Source organism: Terrapene carolina, unplaced genomic scaffold, assembly GCF_002925995.2.
Source record: "Terrapene carolina triunguis isolate 2854851 unplaced genomic scaffold, T_m_triunguis-2.0 Scaffold131, whole genome shotgun sequence".
NCBI classification, from domain to species: domain Eukaryota; kingdom Metazoa; phylum Chordata; order Testudines; family Emydidae; genus Terrapene; species Terrapene triunguis.
The window spans coordinates 4,280,370-4,306,480 of record NW_020664482.1 but is presented as its reverse complement, the minus strand read 5'-3'; the positions used below and the strand labels follow the sequence as shown (position 1 = coordinate 4,306,480).

Here is a 26,111-nt window from a genome sequence, read left to right as displayed (position 1 = left end):
GGGGGGGGGGGGGGGGGGGGGGGGGAGCGGGCTGACAAAGGGGCTCCGCACAGGCAGCCGGCGAGCCAGGACCCGGCGGGCCCCGAGGGGTGAGTGCGGGAGCCGGCAGGGCCTGGGGGTCCGCGGCTCCCCCGGCCCGAGGCGGCGGTGAGGGGCCCCTGACGGGCCGGGCTCGGCGGCGGGCTGCCAGCCCCGCTTCTGACAGGCCGGGGGCGGCGAGATCCCCGGCACCCGTGAGTGGGGCAGGGACGGGGGCTCCCGGCCCGAGGCCGCTCGGCTCCGGGCCCCTCGGGGCTGAGGGCGGGCTCCGGGCCCCCGGGGGGGGGGGGGGGCCGGGCCCGGGGGGGGGGGGGGGGCCCCCCCCCCCCCCCCCCGGTTGGAGCCGCGCTCCCGTGGGTGGCTGGGCAGCGGCAGCTCCGGGCCGGGCCGCGCGGGCGGGACCCCGGGCAGCGCTGCCTCGGGCTCTGGCCGCCAAACCCCCGCGCTGTTGACAGGTCCCGGCACATCAACCTCGTCCGGCCGCTGTAAACACGCTCACGTGGAGGGGCCGCGGAGCCGCCGCGCGGGGGCGCTCCGGAGCCGGGACCGGGAGCTGCCGCCAGCCGCTGGCCCCCAGGGAGCCGTACCCGTACCCGTACCCTCCCGGCCGCAGGCACCCAGCGGGGTCCGGAGAGCAGCAGCCAGGCTGGGACGGGCCTCACCGCCAGCGGCCACTTGCCTGGGGTGGAGGAGGAAAGGGTTGGGAGGTCACCCCCGCCTGCCCGTTCGTCATGCAAGGGAGAGGGGGGCCCTGGCATTTGAAACCCTCATCCCCAACTCGCACTTCCGCTGGGTCAGGCTATTTTACTCTGTGTTCGCCCCGATCGAGCAAATCCAAAGCTGGGAAGTCTCAGAAACTAAGAAGGGCAGGGCTCGAACTGGGGCGGGGAGCATCGAGGGGCGAGCTGAATAGGCCAGAGCTTTACTGCTGGCAAATATTTTGAAAAAGTTAGTGTGTGCCAATACTTCCCCTTCTCGTGCCCCAGCTGAGGCATTACAGTAAGACCAATGTTAAGGACAGTGGTACACAAAGGGGTGGCCAAGATGGACTCTCTTTGTCTCATTAGTAGGTTTAGGAAAAACAGATTTTTTTTTTCCCCCCCCCAGCTAGCCCAACTCAAAAATCAGTTTCTCACAGATGCTTGGATTTCTTTTTTCCTGATTGACAGCTTTACCTGACCTGGAAAAAAACAACATACAGTATTAACATACCCACTTTCCATTAAAAAATATTGTAAGCACCACAAAACTAAGGAAATTCAGGTTGAGATTGATTTACATTATTGAAAATCCTGCATTTCCTAACTAAAACAGAATGGATCAGAAATTGTGCACAAGTGTTATTTAGTATTTCCTTGTTTTTGTCTTTGTGACCTAGCTAATTTTAGCAAAGTATAATTTGTAGCCTTCATCGTTTAAAATATCTTTCAAGTGAAAGAATTCCTGCAGAAACTTATAAAATTGGACACAATAAATCATGCTACTAGTATCTCATTAATATGATGTAATAGATAATACTTTGAGATTATTAGATCTCAAAGCACCTGGCAAGTAGTGCCATGTGAGGTAGGTAAATAGTAGTACAACCATTTTGGCTCTCCTTCTGCAAAATATGCTTCTGAGTAGCCCCATAGATTTAAATGGGACAACATACACACTTCAGTACCTTGCTGATTAACTGAGGCCTTTAGTTAACAATCCGAGGCACAGAGAGGTTAACTAATTTGCTCAAGATCATACAGTGAGTCAGTGACAGCTAGAAATAGTAGAACCTAGCTGTCCTGACTTCTGATTCTGTGCTCTAATCACTAAATAACTCTCCCTCCCAAGTAATTACAGGAAGTTTAACATGTAGATTGTGTAGGTATATATTAAGGCCATCTAAAATTACCCTGATAAATAAACAAATAGAATGAGATTCCAACAGCTCCATCAATTTGAATACTTAACTTTAACCTCAAACTCTATTGGATTTCTTGACAAATCTGAAAGGACAAGAATTTCTTACTGGTCTTTTAGTCTGTAATGATTCAGAAGGGACTGTGTCTTACTGTGTATATAATAATGAAAACATATCCACATCCTGATCATATTTTGGAACTTGACACAGTTTGAGTATATCAATGGGGTCAACTTTTACAATAAGCATTATTAACTAGTTCAGTGGTTTTCAAGCTTTTTTCATTTGTGGACTCCTAAAAAATCTTGAATGGAGGTCAGACGCTTTTGAAAATCTTAGACATAGTCTGCGGACCCCTGGGGTTGAAAAACCACTGAGCTAGTAAATGATAGCTCCAATGCAATGCCTTGTATGTATTACATTGTAACAAGACTTCTTAAATCAGAGATGTGCAGTTTAAAATCTCAGAAAAGTAATGTACATTTTAAAGATTAGCTCATTGTTCTGAATAAATTGCTTACCCAGTTTCCCCCTTTTAAAAAAAAAAAAAAAGCCATTTGTACTCCTGAATACAAAAAAGGAGTATAGACTGTGCTCAGAAACCATGGTGATGAGCTGGTTATAAGAACATGAATAGAACAGAATCTTAAATTTGAAAACTTCTTGATTTTATTTTCACTTTTTTATTAAACTAAAAAGTAGCCAAAAATCAAAGTTCTATGCTTGGAGAAATAAGTTTACATTTTAGTCCAGCTTTTCTCTGCCAAGTTAAAACCTCTTGTAAAAAGGGGTTTCTAAGGGAAATGCTGGCAAAGGAGTGCTATCATGACACAAGCAGTGTACTTTTAGGTACTTTATGGAGGAAGATTCCTTTATTGAGCTGGAAAGTCATCAGTGTAGAGTAGCTGTCATACTGTACAGTCTGTTGGCAAAACAGCGAACACTGCTAAGATGATATGAGCTGTGTGCAAGAGGATCCTTGCACCTGCAGAGTCTCACTGACGTCACTGAGTCCACCTGTGTGGATTAGTTTGCAGGAGGCCTTAGGCCCTGATCCTGCAAAGATTTATGCCCATGCTTAGGTTTGTGTGTTGTTAATAGTCCCTTTGATTCTAATGAGCTTTGCAGTTATAGACCTCTTTTCTAAAGCACTTTGAAATCTACTATGAAAAGTACTCTATAAGACCTAGGTATTATAATTATACCAGCAAACCCTTCGGTATAGATGTAGCTTATAAAAAGTGCTTTTACTAGTTTAGTTTATACTGATTCAGCAAGCATAATAAGTTATACTAGCAAAAGAGCTTTTATGCTGGTATAACTATCATCATAAAGGCTTTTGCCAGTAAAGCATTGTCACAAAAAAAGTCACGTTCCTAACTGATGTTGCTATGACACAAAAGTCTAGTGTATACCTGCCTTGTCCTTCATATTGGTGAAAACTTACCACTTTCCATTGATACCAGTTTGAATGATAACTTTTTACCCAGCCAATAAATGACAAGTGGAAGCAAGAGCATGATGCATATGTATATTTAAAAAAACAAAGAAAAAAACATGACATTTGGAGTTGAGGTAGGATCAGGGAATCTGCAATGAATCCAATGCACGTGTTAAAATAAAAAGAAACAATAATAAAATGTAATTGACGAATAAAGAATCACATTTATTGGAACTTTAGTAATCCAATAAAATTTCAAAATATCCAATAATGTATTTTCTGTTAGTTATTCAGTAAAGTAGTAAGTATGTTTAAAACAATCAGAAAAAAATCTTTTAGTTTAGCCAAATGCATATATGTAGATTTTATATTAACAAGAGCTTTTAGTATCTTATTTCTTATGTTCTTGAATTGCTTACTGTATATTGCACTGTAATTAGCTTTTCCTAGAATTCTCTCTTCTTTTGCCTGTAAGAAATAGTTTATTTGAAAACAGTTTTGTATTCCTGTGAGCTGGCATTCTTTCAAGCTAGACCCTGATACAGTTCTTGTATGTTTGAATGAAACTGTGAATATTATTTAGCAATAGCACATTAAGATGCTCAAGTCCTACTAATTAGACTTGCTGTGCAAAATAATTGCAGAGCTTATTCATCTCTTCTGAAACAAAAAGTATTTACCAAAATTCTGAGAAGAGCACAGAATCTAAATTGCCATTTGCTGATATGTAGCCTAGTTAAAAAGTGTTTTGAGAAAGAATTAGAACATCAGTCAGGAATATCCTCATCAGGGATTTGTTATCAAAAGAATATAATTAGCATTCTAGTCTACTAGAAAGTAATCCTGGGTTCTGAAAGGAGATTGGATTTTAGGAAAAAAAGATACTGGAATAAGAATAGATAGTCTTTGGAAGGACAATATGCACCTACTCTTGGAGAATTTTTAAAAATAAATTAATATATATTTTAAAAAAAGTTTTTACATCTTGAACCAGAACTAAATTCTGTACATCGGATAGAGCATGCACTAGTGATTTTAGTCCCTTTTGGATGTTTAGGTATCAAAAGCTGAAGTTTTGTGAAAATTAGCTCTGATATAAAATATTGGCACTTTTGAAATGTAATTTCATGATTTAAAACAGAAAATTAGGCATTTATTTACCATCCATAGCATTAGGGCTGTGTCTGCACTAGGGAATTCTAGAAACAAAATTACCACGGTGCAACCACCAGTTAGGCTGCACATAAGTAACAGGTTTAGTTGATGTGGTGGTAAAATGCTGGAAACCACTAGGAGCCTCATCTCCATGGGTGATAGCCACATGGGATTTTTTTAAATTAACATTTCCTAGTGTACACCCAGCCTAAGAGTCTCCAGTCAGACTCTTGGTGTCCTCCTGGGACTATTAGGCTGTAGAAAACATAGTGAAATACTATTTTAGGCCACAATCCTGCAAAGACTTAAACACCTGCATAACATCATGCACTGTGAATAGGCTTGTTCACTACAGTGGAATTACTTAGCGCATAAAGGCAAGCATCTGTATAAATATTTGCAGGATTGAGGCCTTATTTTTATCTTATAAATTACATTTGGAAGTGTATCAAGTATCAGGGGGTAGCTGTGTTAGTCTGTATCTACAAAAACAACAAGGAGTCTGGTGGCACCTTAAAGACTAACAGATTTATTTGGGCATAAGCTTTCGTGGGTAAAAACCTCACTAAAGGTTTGTTGCATCTGAAGAAGTGAGGTTTTTACCCACGAAAGCTTATGCCCAAATAAATCTGTTAGTCTTTAAGGTGCCACCAGACTCCTTGTTGTATTTGGAAGTGTGATATGGACAGGTTGTGGGGTTTTGTTTTTTGTTTTGTTTGGATTGAGATTCCTGAAATGAACTTGAAAAATCTGGAGGGGGAAAAAAGATATTTTGGTTACACACTGGGAAAAACAATCATTCTTAATATCAACTTAAATAATAACTACAAATTTAGCATCAGTAAATGTGATGAAAAATCCAAAACCTACCCTGTACTATTGAATAATGACAAATATCTTATACATCCTACTTGATTTTTAATTCACTGCCTTTACACTGAAATACTATTATGATCAGACTTCAGAGGTGCAATTAGACAAAGAATGAAGGTCTTCCTGATTCTTTTGTTCTGAATCTTTGCACTGTGACCTGGCTCTCATACAAACATGATACATAACGTATTGTACTGTACCTTGGGATGTTTCAGTTAGTCCGCTGGTGTGCTGTCATGCTGACCAATATTGTCTCATTGTTTCCTTGTACTCTCCTGTCTGTCTGCCTTGATCCACCTGTTGTCTCTTGTCTTATACTCAGGTTATAAGCTCTTTGCTGCAGGGACTGTCTTTTTGTTCTGTGTTTGTAGAGCCCTTAGCACAGTGGGTCCTGGTCCATGACTGAGGCACTACAGCAATACAAATAATAATAATGAAAGGAAGGCATAGTCACTTACTTTATTGCCGTTTTTAAAATGGATGTAAACAAAATGTCAAAGATGAGTAGAGTTATGTTAGTTTAAACATTTTTGAAAGCACTTAAAATAATTATAAACAAGCTCAAAACCAAATGTCAAGTGCTGTATCTATGTATCATCTGCTGTCTGATTCGGTTCTATCTATGGATTTGTGAAAACAGACACAATCATCATTCCATTTCCTGTCTTCTGCAGAATTGCCAAAATGCGTTGGAATTCTTAAATGACTCAAAACCAGAAGTCTGTTTGGGATACAAAATCATAAGAGCAGAAGAAGCAGCAGGAAGGATTCGGTGCCAATGCAGCAACAAAAAAGACAGCCAGAGTTAGTGGAAGGCAATCTTCCTGTTTTTGTGTTTCCTACGGAGCTTATATTTTATGCAGATGACCAGTCAACACACAAACAGGTGTTGACTCTATATAACCCCTATGAGTTTGCCTTAAAATTCAAAGGTGGGTTTCTTAGGTTCCGTTTCATTTAAGGTTTCCTTTATCAGTCTACCTGTAGTTTATATAACAAACATAAGTTATGAAAACTATCGTGTTATGCAAAAATTCAGATTTGTCTTTTACCACCCACTGTTCGTTTATTAAAATTTGTATTGCTGCCGGTTTATACCATGTAACCACCAGTGTCCTTTTCATTTCAGTTCTTTGTACAACTCCAAATAAATACGTTGTTGTCGACGCTGCAGGTGCAGTGAAGCCTCAGTGTTGTGTTGATATGTAAGTAAAAATAGCTCAGTTCTCCTTAACTGTTGAAGATTTGAATAACTACATCAGCTAATTGTATATCTAAACCTCAGCTAGTATTTAAAAGGCACATTTTAAACTACACATCAGAAAATGTTAACCTCTAGTCCCACTACATCATTCACATTTTGTTAAACATTAAAATATCTTAGTGCTTACGCAAGTTGCTTGGTCATTCTAAATTAACCAGAGAAAATTAAATACTTGACTATATAAAGTAAATTCCTGCTTTAATCTGGTAAAACCTGCTATATACCTCTACCCCGACATAACGCGACCCGATATAACACGAATTCGGATATAACGCGGTAAAGCAGCACTCTGGGGCTGCACACTCTGGCGGATCAAAGCAAGTTCGATATAACGCAGTTTCACCTATAACACAGTAAGATTGTTTGGCTCCCGAGGACAGCGTTCTATCGGGATAGAGGTGTATTAATGAGCAGAGACACATTGTATGTTGCTAAATTTTATGAATTAGCAAGAAAAGTCAACAAACAGTGAATCAAGGACACTGAATCACAAAATGTAAGTTGTAAAATTATTTTGGCAAGTGTACAGTACTCGTTTAACAATCTCATAGTTCTGCGTTCTGTTGGCTCTTTTCCCCCCTGTTTTTGTACTTTATGGCAGGGGCATTGGATAGGTGCCCCTTTTTACTTGTGTAAATATGAATAAACAATAGTAGAGTGCTAATAAATAGATCCTATGGTATAGTTTTAAAAGTAAGTCGTACTAATATGAAGCACACTAGAATACTTTGCTATAATGTAAGGTTTTTTTGCTAAGATGGGTGAGATCACCAGGCTTGCGTTTTTTGGGGTGAGAATTATTTGCAGATTGGCAAAGTGAGAATCTGTGAAATTCTAATATGCATGCTTTCCATGGGCCATATAACATAGTGAGTATACTTCTGCTGCCCTGTTCAGTGAAGATACTCTTGCCTACCATTTTTTTTAATCTGTCTTCTCCTTCCTTGACCCCAGCTCACTCGCAGAGAAGGACTGATGCGCAGTTAAGCGTTACCTTCAAAATCCCCAAATGTTAAATAAGGCTTCTGGTTTTTTGCTTTAACCATGATTTATCAGTATTGACTGCTGTAATTCAGAGCAGAAAAAATTGGTAAACATTCATTTAATTCAAAATAGCCTGACATGTTTCAGCTTCTGTATGTTAGCTTCATGCTGATCTACATGACTTCAAGGCTTCAGTGTGTGCCTCATGAGCATGAAGTATCCAAAATAAATAAATAAAAATAAAAAGGAAATTGGGTTTTCTGATTAAACATTTATTTACCCCAAAAAGCATTCTTTATATTTTCTGGCCAATAAATGCCATTAACGAAAGACCTACTTGTAATGAACTCTTGGTTCTCTGCAAAGCAAATGACACTACTCTGATATGAGGCGCCAATCTGGTACTGTGGCACTGGCCTTATCAGGAGTGATTGAGAATTTCAAGGGAGTAACCAACTAGCATTTCCCATTAAAAAGCATCAGTGGGTAGGGATAGCAATCCTGTTAAAGGCACAAAAATCATCAACACATACCAGTGCATGGTATATTTCTATTACTGTAATTCAGTGAGTCATTCTGGTCTCTATCTGATCTTTATGGAATTTTGATTGATTATCTTTGGGTCCATCTCAGAAAATATTAGTTTCCTTAGGTCTCCAAGAATATTTTTTCAGCAGCAAATACCTGACCCCGTTTTGGGGGATGTTGTCTCAGTATGGGTAACGTTCTTGGAACTATGTTTATTGCTGTAAAGTTAGGATATGAACTGTGTTGTATACATATGGCCCTTTGCCAGATAAACCAATATTCTACAGAGCTTCTAATTATGGAGTGCTCTCCAGTAAGAAACAGGAGAATGTATCTGTTTATATGGGTCTGTAGAGAAACATCTATTTGCTTGACAGTAACTGTGTATGCTCAAACAGAATCTTTACATAATGCTGTGCTAATACTGATGTGTAGAAGCATGGTACTAACAATAGAAAAGAATTTAAAGCAACACAAGAAGTCTTAAAATAAAAATCAAAGGCTTGAAGCTGCAGCTCTGACCTAAGCAAAAGTGCATGCCCGAGTAAGGACTGCAGGGTCAAACCTTTGTTGCTCAGTGATCTACTCAAGACAGAGCCCAATCTTCACCAAGTGGCAGTTGCCTAGCCACAGGTGAAATAAATTTACTTGATGAAACTCCATCATGGCCAATCTCATTTGCTTCTGAGGTTACGAAGAAGCTCCTATGTTCAGTAAGCATATGGTTTACAGGCTGATGTATTTCAAACCTCTGTCATTCTCTGTTCCCTTTTGAAAGCCCTGCTTAAACTACATGTTAATTTTAGGCATACCCACAAAGGCTTGTTATTAAAATACTAGGTATCTTAATGTGATCACAAAATCCAGTTTCTTAAAATTTAGTCCAAAATGCAGACATCATGGGGGTTTGTGCAGTAGAAGAATGGTGAAGTGACAAGTTTCCTGGAACAGTGTTAAAATGGCACTACCAATGCCAGTGTAGTTAGAAACCTTTATTCTTAGGCGTTTGCAGCTTGCTCTGGGCTGAAACTTGTCAGACTGCACATTTCCTGAAGCTAACTGGCTTAAATATGGATTTTCTCTTAGTAGCACTTAAGATCTCTCAAAAGGTTTTTATGGTCATTCAAGTAAATAATTTGCATTTTGGACAAAAATAGTTACAATACCCATTATGATGGCTAAATATTGTGGGATTTTAAAACGAGGTACACATGCATTTTTATAATTATTTATAGCTACAGTGAAGACCCAAGTATCGGGGGTAGCCGTGTTAGTCTGTATCCACAAAAACAACAAGGAGTCCGGTGGCACCGTAAAGATTTACAGATTTATTTGCATCTGAAGAAGTGGGTTTTTATCTATGAAAGCTTATGCCCAAATAAATCTGTTCGTCTTTAAGGTGCCACCGGACTCCTCTTTGTTTTAGTGAAGACCCAAGTGAACAAACTGCTGTTTGTAGAAGAGAGGTACGGAAGAGATTTAGTTAACCTTTGCTCTTTATGGGTCCTGTGTGAGACTTGACATGAAGTACTATAGAACTGCATCATTTTGGGTGCTCAGATAGTGGTCGGGGGCATAATATAAGTATCCTGACCCCCGCCTTGCAGTTGAAACCATGCAGATGAATCTCTTGAAAGGGGCTCTGCATAGATGCAGGGGTCTACCCATACAAGTTGGTTGCAGGTTTCTCAACAGAATGTAAGAGATGTATCCACAGAGCAGTGAAAAGATCTGCGAAATTTAACTACGTATCTAGCTGAAACTCTTAGAGTGGTTGGGTTTTGCTTTTGAAGATGCCCCTAATACTTTTTGTGATTGTGAATATAATTATTTTAGCTTCTAAAAGAACATGCATAATTTTTTTTTTTTTTTTTTTTAAATCTACAGTGTGATTCGTCACAGAGACGTTCGGGCTTGTCACTATGGCGTGATAGACAAATTCCGTCTCCAAGTGTCTGAACAAAGCCAGAGGAAAGCATTAGGGCGGAAAGAAGTCATTGCTACACTACTTCCATCTGCAAAAGAGCAACAGCAAAAGGAAGAAGAGGAAAAAAGAATTAAAGAACACCTGGCGGAAAGTGTCTTTTTTGAGCAGACTTTGTGTCAACCAGGTAGTTAAAGTCTTACCTAGCCCTCTTCTAGAGCAAACCGTTTGGTACAGCTGAAATGACTGGAAAGAGGTTAAACTATAAGGAAGATAGTCTAAATTAACTCAATTTTTACTTTCTTGTAAGAGTACACTGGTTATTGTTAAGAGTGGTTATGGTGCTCCAGAGCCCATGCTATTGCTCTCTTGCTTATGTCCTCTTTAGTCAAATGAGAGAGCTATAAACTACCATTTGCCCCTAAAGTTACATGGGCTATCCGAGTTTTGTTCATTTGCATAATGTGTCTTTTAAGGGTCCAATCCTACTACACAAGCAAATTCCCACTGACTTCAGCAGGAGATGTGGCTACAAAAGGATTGCAGGACCATGCCCTTGGAGACTAATTTGTTCTCTCAAAGTGTGTCTCCACATGTATTTTTGGCTGTCTCAGAACTTTAATTCTCCACCTCCTGACCAGCAGCAGATACAGCCAAACACTTTCCACACATGGCACTTCTTGTGTGCCATGTTTTTACCTCTGAAATGTACAGAAAAGTGGAGTTACAAATATCTGCTATGCACGTGCACTAGTATAGAGAGTAGGTGATGTAACAACAGCCATGGCTGAAGCATGAGCTCTTGCAAATTAGGGATGGCAGGGCAAGAAGGCTTGTTAACTCATTGATTGTTTTGTTGTCTTCTAAGTCCAACATTTAGGCACCACTGGCTTGCACAAAAGCCCTGCACAGCTGCCACCTAACCTTGTAGAGGTGTCTAGAATCCCATGGCTCCTATGTTTCCACCATTAAAGTACTGACACTGCCCAGCAGCTGTGTGCCTAACTCACCTGTGCCCCAGCAGGATTCACAAAATAGGGATTCCCCTGCCTCTCTTGCCTTCAGGGCCTAATCTGATAGGTGTGCTTCGGGCAGTGGTTCTCAACCAGGGGTACACGTACCCCTGGGGGTATGCAGAGGTCTTTGAGGGGGTACATCAACTCATCTAGATATTTGCCTAGTTTTCAAACAGGCTACATAAAAAGCACCAGCGAAGACAGTACAAACTAAAATTTCATACAGACAAAATGAGACAGTAAGCAATTTTTCAGTAACAGTGTGCTGTGACACTTTTGTATTTTTATGTCTAATTTTGTAAGCAAGTAGTTTAAGTCAGGTAAAACTTGGGGTACACAATACAAATCAGACTCCTAAAAGGGGTACAGTAGTCTGGAAAGGTTGGGAACCACTGGCTTAGGGCATGTCTAAACCCACACAAAATGGTGAGGGCAGGGTCCCTCATAACCTTTATCCCAGTGGTTAGAGTGCTCAGGATGTGGGAGACCTGGATTCAAGTTCTCCCCGCATGATATGGAGCAGGGATTTGAACTTGGGTCTCCCACTTTCCAAAAGAATTCCATAATCACTCTGCTGTGGGGCAGATCTCTCCTATCGAAGCTGCCCACTTTGTATAAATAATTAACTATACAGTGGCCCAGAGAGAGAATGACTAAGTCCCGCTTGTGAATCCCACCCTAGGTAACTTTGCATAGAATTATAGCAGTGTAGGACTGGAAGGGACCTCAACAGGTCATCTAGTCCAGTCCCCTGCACTCATGGCAGGACTAAATATTATCTAGACCATTCCTAACAGGTGTTTGTCTAACCTGCTCTTAAAAATCTCCAGTGATGGAGATTCCACAACCTCCCTAAGCAATTTATTCCAGTGCTTAACCACCCTGACAGTTAGGAAGTTTTTCCTAATGTCCAGCTTAAGCGACCCTTGCTGCAATTTTAAGCCCACTGCTTCTCGTCCTATCTTCAGAGGTTAACGAGAACAATTTTTCACCCTCCTTCTTGCAACAGCCTCTTATGTAATTGAAAACTATTGTCATGTCTCTCCTCTTCTCCAGACTAAACAAACCCAATTTTTTCAATCTTTCTTCATAGTTCATGTTTTCTAGACCTTTAATAATTTTCATTGCTCTCCTCTGGACGTTCTCCAGTTTGTCCACATCTTTTCTGAAATGTGATGCATGAGAGAATTCCTCTTGTTAAAACAAAAGAGTGACCAACTGTCTCTACATGATGTAAGTCCCAAATTGGCAGGGGACAGTTGTGTTCTTCAGTGGAATGTATCTTCGTACAATTTTAAAAAAAGATATTGTAACCATGAGTGTTCCCACTTGATAGTAAAAAAAAAACAGGTTTAGGTCTGATCCCAAAAACCCAATGGTGAGTTTCCATTGACTTCAATGGGATTTGAATCAGACACATACATGATCTCTTATGCCTCAGGTTATAAATCAACCACTAATTGACGGAGATTGGGAAGAAACTTTGCTGTGGTCAGGCTATTTCATTACAGGATTCCTTGTACCTTCCTCTGAAGCATCTGGTACAGGCCACTGTTTGAAACCGAATATTAGATTATATGGACCAGTGAGCTGATGCAATATGGCATGCTGGTGCATAAGAATCTAGTTTGTTACCATACCATATTTGCTAACAAGAATGGAGCAGACAGAGCAAAGGAACAGTATAACGAGTATGCAAACCTGCAAACTAAGAACATCTGATTGGTAGGGTTAAAATGGGACCAGCATTGCTGGCATGCCTCTGAGAACTGCAAAATCAGTTTAGAAAATAGGAGCCATTTTCATGTATGCTTTGAATCCATACTTCAAAAACCTAGGTATAAAACTTGGCTAAATGCTAATGGCTCTAAAGATTCTGCATGAAGATCTTTCAGACTCCAACATACCAGTAACTCGTTAAAAAAAAGGGGGGGAGGGGTAATCCAAGGTGTTTCTAGAGCCTTTGAACAGTTACCTACTGTACTACAACCAGTAAGGTGTGCTAAGAATAGGGTTCTATCCTTGTCTGCATTCTCTTCTTTTGGCACCATTGGACCTTGTGTGTTGTTAGAAAATGGGCTCTAGTGGCCGAATCACTGCCCCCTACTGGATCAGTGGTGTTAGACAGCCATAGTGCAGGTGCAGGTCCATCGGGGGAGGAAGACAGTGCTGGGATTTTAGTTTAAAATCCAAACCTTTTATGCAGGAGAGGGGCCTCTTCTACCCTGAGCACTGAAAAGGGACAGTTGTCAGGGATCCTGCCCATTTAGGGTTGGGGGGCTTCTTTAAGCTGGCACTCTGTTTGGGGGGGCAGGGATGAGGACGTGCCAATTCTACTCTTCTCCCTTGATCGCAGTTGAGAAGGGGGGAACTTTTTTGGCCTAAGGGAGCCTGCTGCCTATTCCTGGCTGAGCTCTGTTCTGGAGCTGTAAATAAAGGGAGACTTCTTCAGGCTGTGCAGCCCCTTTAAATATTCTTCCCTTGCTGCCTGTCAGCCATGGAAGAGCCTGTGCCCTAATAAGCCAGGGAATGGAGTCGGTGTGCTTGGCACATCCCCAAGCATTGCTGAAACATCCCATGGCCATGTCTATAGCAATGAGCTGTCAGACTCCACCGCCGGGGAAGGGATGGGCTTGGGCAGCGCACATTCCAAGTGTCTGCCTCAGACCAGGGAGCAGCCTCCACAGCTGTAGAACAGGGGGGTGCTCGGGGAGTCCTGGCCCTTAGGTACCCTGAACATAACTGAGCAATACGTCACAAAGAATACCCTGAAAGTGCAGCAGTAAAATTCAGTATAATCCACCAACAGCAAGCTGGGCAGCTTCCAAGCTCCAATCCTCCCCCACCCTTTTCAGCACTTTCCCACCCAGAAATGCCTGGGAAACAGATGAGTTTGCAACGTACCCTGAAGGCAAGTGATCCAGGACCAAGTGGGGGAGTGAATTCGAACGCTGCAGAGCCCTCGCTGAGAATGTCCAGCCAACAGACCCCTCTTGCTTATACCAGCATGGCTGCAGCTCAAGGGCTTCTGCTGGTCTCAGACACAGTAGCACACAGAGAGAGGCAGTCTCTCAGTGCCTAAAACATTTAGGGCATTGTAAGTCAATATCAGCACCTTAAACTTCATCCAGAAACCAATAGGCAGCCAGTACAGATCACGGTGTGCTGGTTTAATATGTTTGAAGTAAGGTACTTCACTTACCACGTGTGTGCTGCATTCTGCGCCATCCTGCATTTCTGGACGGCTTTAAAGTGTAGCTCCATGTAGCGCATATTGCAAACATCGGTGATAATTGCAAGGTCCTCACCTGAAAGAAATAGTCACAACCTCCTGGCTATATGTAAACGATTTAAAAAAAAAATGACCTGGCCATTTCTGCTTCCTAGTCTTCTCTGGTATGTCTAGATGAGTGGAAACAGTGGTGTTTTCTCTAAGAATGTGTTAGCGAGCATATTCTACAGCTCTAGTGCAGACGTGTGAGCTGGTCAAGCTGAAGCCTAGGGGAAGCTAATCTAGGCAGGTTCAATTTGCCAACTAGCAGATGCTAATTGCAATTTGCTGCACTAGAGTTTTAGGTGGTGCGTGTTAGCTAGCCCCTTTTGTCCTAGTCAAGACCAACTTCTGCTTGCAGCCGGGAGTCCAACCAGTTCTGTACATTTGGATCCCAGTTATTTATTTATGCCTTTCCCTTTAAATTGATATGGGGTTTGAATAATTTTATATTCAATGACAATGCTTTAATTCACTGTTACACTGAAAATGAGATTTTTTTTCCGTGAGGGGAGAGCATGCTTGTAAGCCATAGCTATAGGTGTGCTTGATTTTGTTAGCTTAGAATCTGCATATTAATTGATTGCTCAAGCAATACTTGACATTTGACTTTGTTTTCTGGTACTTAGCTTCTGGGCGGTACAAAATGATTAAAGTGAGGCAGACATCTGAGGATCTTACCATAATCAAGCATCACTTTCACTGGTAATGTGAAGAGTTATCAAGGTTGTCATAAAAGGAGCTTAACAAAACATAATATTTACAGTTCCTCTGAGGGAAGAGAGGTGTTGTAGAAAACCTACCTAACCTAGCTTGCTTCCATAGAATGCGAGGGATAGTGTTTATTCCTTTGTCTTAATCCATAAGAGAGCCTTATTATTGAGTTATTTTACAGTATTTTTTAGGGAGATAGCATCTTTGTACCATCCTATATAAATAATAAATTCATTGTACCTTTGTCTCCAATTCTGTAAATTGGGCCACAGAACTGCAGTCTTACCTGTGATATTAATCCAGCATCATTCACTAAAAAGAAACTACAGTGTGTCCCACTGTTGAAAGGTTTTATTAGTATGTTTGGGTTAAATGTGCTACAGAGATAGCCTTGAACATGTGGCGCAGGTCATCCCCTTATATTACACCATGTGTTTTTGTTTATACTACACATTTTTCAGGAACAACTGTAAAATGTTTTAGGAGGAATTTTTAAGAATATTTTGGTATTATTTCTCCTCACTCCAAGTCTGTAAGCCAGGCTGCCTTATCCCCATGAGCCTAACTCTACAGGCATCAAGAGGAGAGAGGATCATAAGCAACAACGTTTTCTAAAACATGTCCAAAACAGCTCTTCTGTAATCATCATGTTGTGATTACGGTTGATATCCGAATATACCAGCGCTGGAAACAAATGCCTTACATCAGTGGACTGTATGGATTCCCAGCTCTCCAGCGATATCATGGGCTATTAGACCATAATCGTGCCATGGGATCAAAGATCCTGCACCTCCCAGTAGTGTGAGTTCAGCACTGGAGATAGGGAAAAGAAGGAAATGTGTTCGTAATTGTCTTCCTTTACGAAAAAGGATGTTTGAAAGTGGGCTGGTGATTTGAAATGTTAAAATTAATCCCAGCAGAGTGTAGATGAGGTGACCATAGGGGCATGACAAATGCAACGTCTCACACACGTGCACTATAAACGTTTTTCCAGAATGCAGAACATTTAAAGTTGAAGTGCTGCAGACTTTCATTGCAATGAATGCCATTTTATTTTTCAGAAAACAGATCTGCCTCATCGGGACCTAGTTTACTAACAGTCTTCCTGGGAATAGTATGCATTGGAGCACTAATGCTACCGACACTGGGGGAAGTGGAATCCTTGGTGCCTCTCTACCTCCATTTAAGTGTGAATCAAAAGTTAGTAGCTGCTTATGTTTTAGGTAAGTGTTTTGAAAAGGATTTTTTTAAACAGCTTTTTTCCAGTCTCTACTGGAGTCAGTGTCGATCAAAGGAACTTCTGTGAAATTCACTACTGGCTTGATGAGAAGATGTACTTTCATGTCTCGGGGCCAGGGTCAAGACTAATTTCATTCGGTTCCATCTCCACTTGTACTTAACATAGAAGGTCACAGTAGTACTCGCTGGTGTTGAGACGGAAGCCCTCACCATTAGCAATATAAGTGTTCTGGACAAGTGTCTTATTTGACCCTCAGAACAGGAACCTAGTGTATAGGCGTCTACTCCACCTCATTTGTCAAAGAAAGCTATTGGAATACATTGCTGTTTCCTATGGATTATTTGCCAGGACTTCTACACTGTAAAATTGTAGTTCAGTCATCTTATCTGTTGATATTGGAAATTCCTTCTCTTCATCCCCTCTAACCCAGAAGAGATCTAATGTGAAGAGCTGCCTCCTTTTACCCTAGCTTTTAGTAATGAGAAACAGAACTGCACTTAAAGGGTGAAAGGTCAGGGACAACACCTGTGTCTGATTCCCAAACCTGTGACTTGCTCCTTAAAATGGCAGGAGTGAGAAGGCAGCCCCTTATCTCATGGAGAGAGCGCCTTGTGTTACTCATCAGCAACCAATGCTGACTTAAAGGAAGGTAGCATTGGACTCGCTCTCTGCTTTCCTATTGCCTGGCTGAGATCAGGACTAAAATGAGGATGAGCAGCCTGAAACTTAGGCTAGATCCAATTGAGGTGATGCTAGTGGGATGGTGGGGAACAACTCAATTGTGTGGTGGACCCTGCGCCTTCTAGAGGTGGTTTATTCACCCTTTGTCCAAGTCTGTATTGTGGGTGTGCATTTTAACTCACCTGGTGTCAGTAGCCAAAAACGTCTTCATATGAGGCTGTGGTGATTGTTTTTCAGATCTACATCCAGTAATTCTTGACTTTGTAACTTCTGGATGATTGCAATATGCTGTTCTTGAAAACCACTCAGAAGCTATAGCAGGTGCAAAATGCAGTGCTAGAAATGGGATAATACATGATTTTTCAGACAACTGCATTAACTTCCTTGCTTCTGGATACAATTTAAGGTGTTTAGTTTTAATGTGGTTTGGGTCCTGGTCTCTTTCCCCTCGGTACCATTACAGCAGCTGATCGGATAAGGTGCTTGAGCTAATCCTCTCAAGATTTAAAAATCCAACGACTGGGTGTTCTCCCAGGAGTGAAAAGATTTCTAGTCTGGAATGCACTTTGCTTGCTTGTCCAAAGTGTACATCTGTTGCCACGGAGAGAGGATGGTGCATCTTCTCTTCTCAGGCTTATACCTGTAGTAACTAGGTGGGTTGGTGGGAAAGAGAAAAGCGTCTTTGCTTTTAGTTCATAGTCACTTTTTTTAGTTAAATGCTTTACATGGTCCCCTGACACATGGCATAAGTGGCCATTATGCACTATTTAATAAACCCAGTATTTGGTGTTGTGAAATGAGTTAGATAAGCTCAGGTTCTCTCCAATTCTGGAAGTCATAACTTTCTATGCTAGTGCCTGCTAGAGGGTATGTTTACACTAGAAACATAAGTCGACCTATATTAGGTTGACTTACAGCCACCACAGTAATTACTGTGTCCACACTACCCTCCTTGGGTCGGTGGTGCGCGTCCTCACCAGGAGCACTTCCATGGACGTAAGAGGGGCAGTGTGTGGAGCTGAGAGCCCCGTCTCTCAGCTCTGCTGGCAGCTCCTGCTGGGCTCCCAGCAGGCTGCCCCACCCCTCCACTCCCCGTTCCATGCCAGGAGCAGGGAGGAAGCTGTCTTGGGCTCCTCAGGAAGCCATGAAATTGATAAGGCTGCCTGGCTCCTGGGCTTCCAGCGGGGAGTAGGGTCCAGCCACCCAGCTCTCCAGGGAAGTGTGAGAGCAGCTGGATTCTAGCTGCCTGGCTTTCTTGTCAATTTCATGGCTCCTGCCAACAGCCAGTGTAAGGAAAGCAGTGTCTACACAGACACTGCGTTGCCCTAACGACACCGACATAAGCCGTATGCCTCTCGAGGAGGTGGAGTTCTTTTGTCGTGTCGTAGGGCACTTACATCGGCAGGAGCAAGGCTGTAGTGTAGACACTGACATCATTAGGTCAACATAAGCTGCCTTACATCAGCGTAACTGTGTAGCGTAGACCAGACCATAGTCTGAAGAACAAGTTGAGGTTTGTGAATGGTTGGAGTGCTTATCAAAGGGAAAGTACCCCTGCAACTGTGCTCCAGGAATTCTCAATCCTGGACCTCTTCAATAGAACCCGCAACTTAGGACATTGTATGGCGGCAGCAGGCCAACACCGGCACATTGTGACCGATCTGCATTCAGGCTGACTGCTCCGCAGGTGCAGAGTATTAACCTCCTTCGATACTTTCACAGGAGCAAGGGGGTTTTTAAGCTATTGGTTAACTAATTTTAAATCCTGGATGATGTGAAACTCTCAATGTCCAGCAAATTTTCCTATGACCGATAGAGGAATCTCAGAGTTACCTGGACTTCCACTTTAAAGATGTGCCGAGGCAGAGGATATGAGCATTCCAGCGGAAGTATAGTTTTTGGTTCATGGAGCACTACTTTACTTGCAGCTCTGTGTTTAGCTGCCTTTGGACTCAGCTCGCTCCACCATCTGTCAGTTACTACTGAACAATTACAGGGCTCACCAAGTGCAGCATTAGGTGCTCTGCGCTTGCAGGTCTGGACTCAAATATATTATCTGTTTCAGAATCTGGGATAGTCAGAAAAGTAGGGTCAAGCAAACCAAGTCAAACAAAATAAATCACTCAATCTGCCAAACGGGGTAGGTTCATTTCAGGTTTAAGTGTAGTGTCAGCAGTTCAGCGTTAATACCGGGAGCAGTTGAAGGTTGCATGATTAGTGCTAGAGAACCTATTTGTAAAAAAGCAAGTTTGACACTTCTCTTACATCTGCTCCCCTTTGGCAGTGGAGGTAGCGATAGATACAAGAGCAACAGTGCCAAACACATTTAGGCATTCCCTGTTGACTGTCGCTCTGCTGCCGGTTGCACACTCTGATGGGTGCTGGGGAAGAGTCTGAGGGAACTTCCCGCACTGTGTGAGTGATGACAGTAAGTCAAGCTGCCCACATAACTGTCTACAAACAAAGGTGCTGTTAAATGCACTGAGCTGAAATGAAAACAAGGTTTCAGTTACTTAGTTTAGGTGATGCCAGCAACATTTATATTAGAAAAGCACCTAAAGGCCTCAACCAAGATCAGTGCCTCATTGTCCTAAGTACTGCACATGCAGAGTAAGACAGTCCCTGCACAGAATCTAACTAGCAACAATAGGTTAATTTCCAGACAATCTGATCCATAATTGTTCACTGAACGTGCATCGCTTCTGGCACTGAAGTCTCTGGATCTGTTCAGACTGGATGATCTAGACATGATTAGTTCTTTAGAACTAACATTTTAAACAAACATTGATTCTGATTAAGCCAAATTTTTGTTGAGTAATATTTGAAAGTTATTCCTATAAAATATTTTAAGTGAAATATATGTAAAATTTCACACTGTAGATTTATGCACTCTTATCTTGTTTTCTGGCCTGTGACAGGCAACTGTTAGACCTCTACTTTGAATGTTTTATTCAGTTAAATTAAACTGTTTTTCATTTCTCATCTTTTAGGTCTCATCACCATGGTTATCTTGAGGACATGAGTAATGACTTAATTAGATGTAAAAAAAAGAACCCCAACCTTATCTTACTATATATTTACATCATGAATGTGGACTGCCTTTTACTCTCATGTGACGTATTAAGATGCTAGCAAAGCTATTCAGTGATTTAAAATACTTTCAAAAGTGTAATATATTTTAACTATGTATAACTATAAATAAACGACAAGACTCTTAGGTGCTTCTGTTACAGCTATGGAATGTTTAGTGATATCTGTGAAATTATTTTGAAGAAACTTTTATATCTACATCTACTGTACAAAACATATTAAAGCAACATTTGTTATTTTAAATCCATGTTCACATCAGTGTTTGGATCACTATAAAAGCAAACTATTCATTCGGAAAGGTTCATTTGTTTATTCCATTGCTGTAAGTACAGAGGTTACTACATAACATTTTATGTATAAATACCAGCATGATCAGAGTTTACGTAAGGCTTGTCATTTAAGATGAAATTTGAAATTCCATCACTAAAAACTATGAAATAAATACATTAAGTTTAGATGGAGAAGTAATTCATTCTCAATTCCTGACATCAACAACAAGTATATGGGGTATAAGTTCTTCTTAACTGTGGAATCAGTTATAGACATTTTTGCATCATAACTGTAAATCATAAAACATTTTTGTAATTAATTTTTTTATAAATACATGTAACATACAAATGTAGCAGGATATTTAAGTATAGATACATAACATCCAGCAAGAGAAAATTCACATGTCCAGGACTCCCACTTTAAAATAGTACAGAAATAAACCTTGCCACTACGTTGGTAATGACCTGAATATGTATAGCAACATAGCCAAGGTCCTCTCTAAACACGTGTTAGACAAATATACTTGATTTTTGTTTTGCAAGAAACTGAAGTTCAGCTTTGATCTTTATAGTTTGGAAGAATTTATACGTCTGTTTTGTCTCATGCTGGAAAAGAAACAAGTTCTCTCTTTGACCTCCAAATATCATCTGTCTACTTTGAAAGAAAAGCAGAATGTTCCCTACCTAGGGCCCAGTATGACTCTGCTTGGTTCTTTCACAAAAATCTTACATTGTTTATTTATGAAAGGTCTATATACCATACCTTGAGCTGTGTAAAAGAACATTTTGGAAATTAAACCTTCTTCCCCCCCTGCATATAATGGGTTACCTCTCGGTTTATGTATAGAGGGGGCAGGAAAAGACCATGTAGAGATGAAAAGTTATTGAAAAGTGATTGCACAAAAGATGGTGAAGTTGAAGTACTTAGGTGAGAGCTGCCCTGGATATTAATTTACATAATGAGTCTTCGTAGGAATAGTCAATAATAATGTTATTACTTTAGCTTAACTTCAAGGGGAGCTGAGGGCATGTACCATCCTGAAATAACAGAAACGTGGGACTGCAGTAGGTCATCTAGTCAAGTCCCCTCCACTGATGCAGGACTAAATATTATCTAGGTCAGTGATACTCAGTGGTTCAGGAGCCAAATTAGTAATCAGCATCACCCCAAAGAGCTACAGTAGTGTGAATTCATTGTTTCATTTACTCTAGTACTATATAGTCCTATTGAAACAGTCTGACAGGGAAATATTTAGTGTGTATATAGAATTCTCACAGCAAAATGACTGACCAAGTATTTTATCAACTACAATAGGTTAATAACTAAATCACACAGTGTCTTAATATCACGTGCTGCAAAGAGCAGCAGGAGACACATTAAAGAGCCACTTGCAACTAGAGAGCTTCAGTGTGAGTATCACTGGTCTAGATAGTCTCAGACAGGTGTTTGTTCGACCTGTTCTTAATAACCTCTACTGACGGAGATTCCACAACCTCCCTCGGCAATTTATGCCTGTGCTTAACTGCCTTTACAGTTAGGAAGTTTTTCCTAATGTCCAAGCTAAACCTCCCTTGCTGCAAGTTAAGCCCATTGCTTCTTGTCCTTTCCTCAGTGGATAAGGAGAACAATTTATCACCTTCCTCTTTACAGCAATCTTTTACGTTGAAAACGTATGTCCCCCTCACCCTCCTGTCTTCTCCAAACTAAACAAACCGATTTTTTAAAATCTTTCCTCATAGGTCAATAAGCACTGGAATAAATTGCCTATGGTGGTTGTGGAATCTCCATCATTGGAGATTTTTTAGAGATTAGACAAACACCTGTCAGGAATGGTCTAAATGTAGTCCTGCTATGAGTGCAGGGGACTGGACTAGATGACCTCTTGAGGTCCCCTCCAGTTCTATGATTCTATGCTTTCTAGACCTTTAATAATTTTTTGTTGCTCTCTTCTGGACTCTCTCCAGTTTGTTCACGTCTTTCCCTAAGTGTGGTACCCAGAACTGGACACACTATTCTTGTTGAGGCCTTGTTACTGCTGAGTTGAGTGGAAGAATTAATTCTCATGTCTTGCTTACAACACTCCTGCTAATATATCTCAGAATGATCACTCTTTTTTGCAACGGTATTACATTGTTGACCTGTATTTATTTTGTGATCCACTCTGACCCCCAGACCCTTTTCTACAGAACTCCTTCCTAGGCAATCATTTCCCATTTTGTATTTGTGCAACTGATTATTCCTTCCTAAGTGGAGTACTTTGCATTTGTCCTTATTGAATTTCATCCTGTTTAATTCAGACCATTTCTCCAGTTTGTCCAGATCATTTTTGAATTTTAATCCTGTCCTCCAAAGCGCTTGCAACCTCTCCCTTCCTGTAACCGCCTTCCTGCCCTTACTCTGCTCGTCATCCTTTTATTACCCAGCAGCGCGAGTTTAGCTCCTTTTTTATTCTACTACGGTAGGCACCCTTCTCCTTCAGATTCAACATTCAACTCTTCTCAAATCACTTCATTTCTTAGTTCTGATTCTTCTCTGTAAGAGAAGGTAGACGTGGCTAGAGGAGAGAAACAGCACATATACTATTGTGTATTACCCTGTCCATTTCTATTGTGTGTGAAGACAATCTTAAGTTTCGCTACTGTGTGCGTAACCATGGCAGATCTGATGTCAAAGGTGAGGTGGTTAATCTCAACACAGTCACTGAACTGGATCTTTAACGTGGTATGTTCATCATTATTTTTACTGCAGTAGCCTCGGAGCTCAAGTCATGGACTAGGAGAATCCCACTGTCCTAGGCATCGTACAAACACCGAACAAGACGACTGTCCCCTACCCCAAGGAGCTTACGATCATAGAAACCAAGTCTCAGCCCTATCTAATCTTCTCAGTTGTGCATATTAATGTATTAACATCTCCAGGTTTAGAAATGAACTGAAAATGCAGGACAACAGGAAATTCCAAGGCTATGAAAAGGAAGGTTGGCAGTACAGGTTTCTTCATCAAGGAAATTATAGAGGTGCAATTGTTTTACAAAAATAGGTAATGAAACACTGACGAAGTAACAGTTATCGTAATAGACTCTCAGAAATAATAAAGAAAGCATTTCTCTTTCCAGGGGTCACAAGAGAAGAAGCCAGCAAGTACACCAATAAATGGCAAGGTTAAACACACAATGTATGCAAGTCCATCATGAAGTGCAGGTGACACACCATGACTTTTAAAAGAAATGAGCAGAAAATAAGTGAACCTTTAACTTCATTATATTCAATGGAGATTCCTGAGGGTCTTACAGTCCATATATATATATATATATATATATATATATATATAACTCCAATATTGAAAACAAGATATCAGGTAATTTGGCATTAGTTAAGGGGAGATTTACCAAAACCATTTGAAGGGAATGTAGCAGCAGCAAGAGATAAGCAGGATTTTATGTGAGCAGATGGATAGATACAGAAAGGCAACATAGTATTAGAAGTACCCAAGAGGCCCATCTGGAATAGTATGGGCAGTAGGGACCATCCTAATACAAGGGAGGATATTAGTGCCTTGAATGCAGGGCACAGGGGATCCTTCCTGGCTGGCGGAGAGATCTGGACCATCCCTACGTTTTAGTGTGCTATGTTCTAGTAATCCAGGCTCAGTGAAGAGCCAAGAAAAACAGAGAATCAAACCTTGATGTAATTTAACTTCAAACAGGACAACTGGGCACGTAAACTTCGTTTCATTAGGAGTGAATCAGAGCATGTGGACTCATCCCTGCCATTTAGATTTAGACTCTCTAGCAGTTGACTGGGGGTCACTGCATCAGAGCATGTTTGAGTAGCGGGGGTCACAGTTTTTCTGGAGGGAACTGGTAGCAATCAGTGTAGAATCACAGTGGGAATCAGCCCAATAGTTCACTTTAACCACATTTCAGTTAGCCACCAACCCTGTGTGAAATCACTTTATTTAAGAAAATGGGGGCATGCGTTTCCTGATGCGATCCAGAGTAGGTGGAAACGAGCTTTTCAATTCAAAATGGAGCTAAGAAGGGAAGATGTAGGGTATTTAACACCCAGAAATGTAACTTGAGAAAGTGAATAATACACCCCCTGAAAAAGTGTTTGTGCCATTTCCCATTCCTAGTTCCTGACGCAAACCAGACAGCCTTCTCTCCTGGAAACAGATCAATGCTTTGATCACTGAGCTAGAACTGCTTTAAATGTCTACTAGTAGAGACTGAATCACCTTGTTCTTTCAGCACCTGCTATACGAATATAACTCACACACAATTGTAAGTGAACAGTCATATTGGGTACTAAGTGATGAAATACCTTTATCAATGTCATCATCACTTAATACCTGACAGGATTGTTAATTTACCATTGGCTATAAGATCTGTGTTAGGTGCTTGGGTCTAATCTGGATCAGTGCTCTAGATCAGGAAATGACTGCAAGCCCCCATTTTCTCTAAAAGTGAATAATAAAATGCCTATGCCTACAATAGAGAAAGTGTGGATACAGTCAGCCTGAGGGACGATCTGGCCTTCAGATAACCAAGGTTCCACCCTCAGTAAATCAATCAAAGTTCCACAGTTTGCCTATTGAACACTTAGAACACAACTTGTGATACTGGAACAATTGCTGGGTCATCTCAGTCCTCTGTCCTGCCTTTAGAAATAGCCCAGCCCTTGTGTTTCAGAAAAAAACCTCCCCCCTTGCTCCATGTACCAACCCCAGGAATCGGTTTATTCAGTAAGAACATTTATTATGTATAATGAACTAAATAATAATAATAAATAAATAAAACAAAAAGCTACCAGAAATCCCAAGAGCATCAAAATGATGCTAGCTTGACGCTGGCTGCTGGCACGAGTTAGTATAGGATTGTAGATATTTAGTAACAGCTCTCCAGAAACAAATGCAATTAATCTGAGTTGGTGGGTGAGAAAGCACAAATTTTATAACAGCTGTTCACAACACACACACACAACCTACAGGTTCATAAAAAAACTCAACAGCTCTAATGTCATTCAACAGTTCTTATCCTTGACTGTGCATTTAGAAATGAATTAGGAGGAGAAAATATCAAAAAATGGAAGAGATGTACCCAGACGCCAACTACTAACCACTCTGCATTGCCCATGTTAATGGCTTTCTACTGCCAGACACCCTGCCATTCAGGATGGTAACTGCTTAGTTTAGAACAGGGACCTTTGGCATGCAGCTCGCCAGGGTAAGCACCCTGGCAGGCCGGGCCACTTTGTTTACCTGCTGCGTCCACAAGTTTGGCCGATGGTGGCTCCCACTGGCCGTGGTTCGCCGCTCCAGGCCAATGGGGGTTGTGGGAAGTGGCGCGGGCTGAGGGATGTGCTGGCCGCTGCTTCCCGCCACCCCCAGTGGCCTGGAGCGGCAAACCGTGGCCAGTGGGAGCCGCGATCGGTCGAACCTGCGGACGCGGCAGGTAAACAAACCGGCCCGGCCCGCCAGGGCCGCGTGCCAAACGTTGCCGGTCCCTGGTTTAGAATTTGGTAGCAGAAGTTTTGCATACCTAAAAAAGCTTTGAAATAATTGACTTACTTCAAGAAGTCCTCTCTATCTCTGGATTCCCTGCCATAACATCAGCTGCCTGGTATTCAGCAACAAGTTAAAGCCATACACTAACTATGCAAACACCAGCACATCATTCATTGAAAAGTTATCACAGAACAGGTCCCAGGGAAAACAACCGTT

The 26,111-nt window shown here is 41.4% G+C and overlaps 1 protein-coding gene across 3 annotated transcripts; it reads left to right on the top strand.

Moving 5' to 3' along the window:
* Window positions 1-19: 19 nt before the first annotated feature.
* On the top strand, window positions 20-20,575 carry MOSPD1 (motile sperm domain containing 1). Of its 3 annotated transcripts, none has more exons than XM_026653037.1 (6): window positions 20-89; window positions 6,083-6,340; window positions 6,538-6,613; window positions 10,072-10,295; window positions 16,171-16,332; window positions 20,021-20,575. In XM_026653037.1, exons 2-6 carry the CDS (start codon window positions 6,187-6,189, stop codon window positions 20,050-20,052), a joined length of 648 nt encoding a protein of 215 aa, XP_026508822.1. In that variant the 5' UTR covers window positions 20-89; window positions 6,083-6,186; the 3' UTR covers window positions 20,053-20,575. The 3 variants fall into 3 exon arrangements, with proteins under 3 accessions (XP_026508822.1, XP_026508823.1, XP_026508824.1); XM_026653038.1 differs by lacking the exon at window positions 20-89 and adding an exon at window positions 208-233; XM_026653039.2 differs by lacking the exon at window positions 20-89 and adding an exon at window positions 622-723.
* Window positions 20,576-26,111: the final 5,536 nt, after the last annotated feature.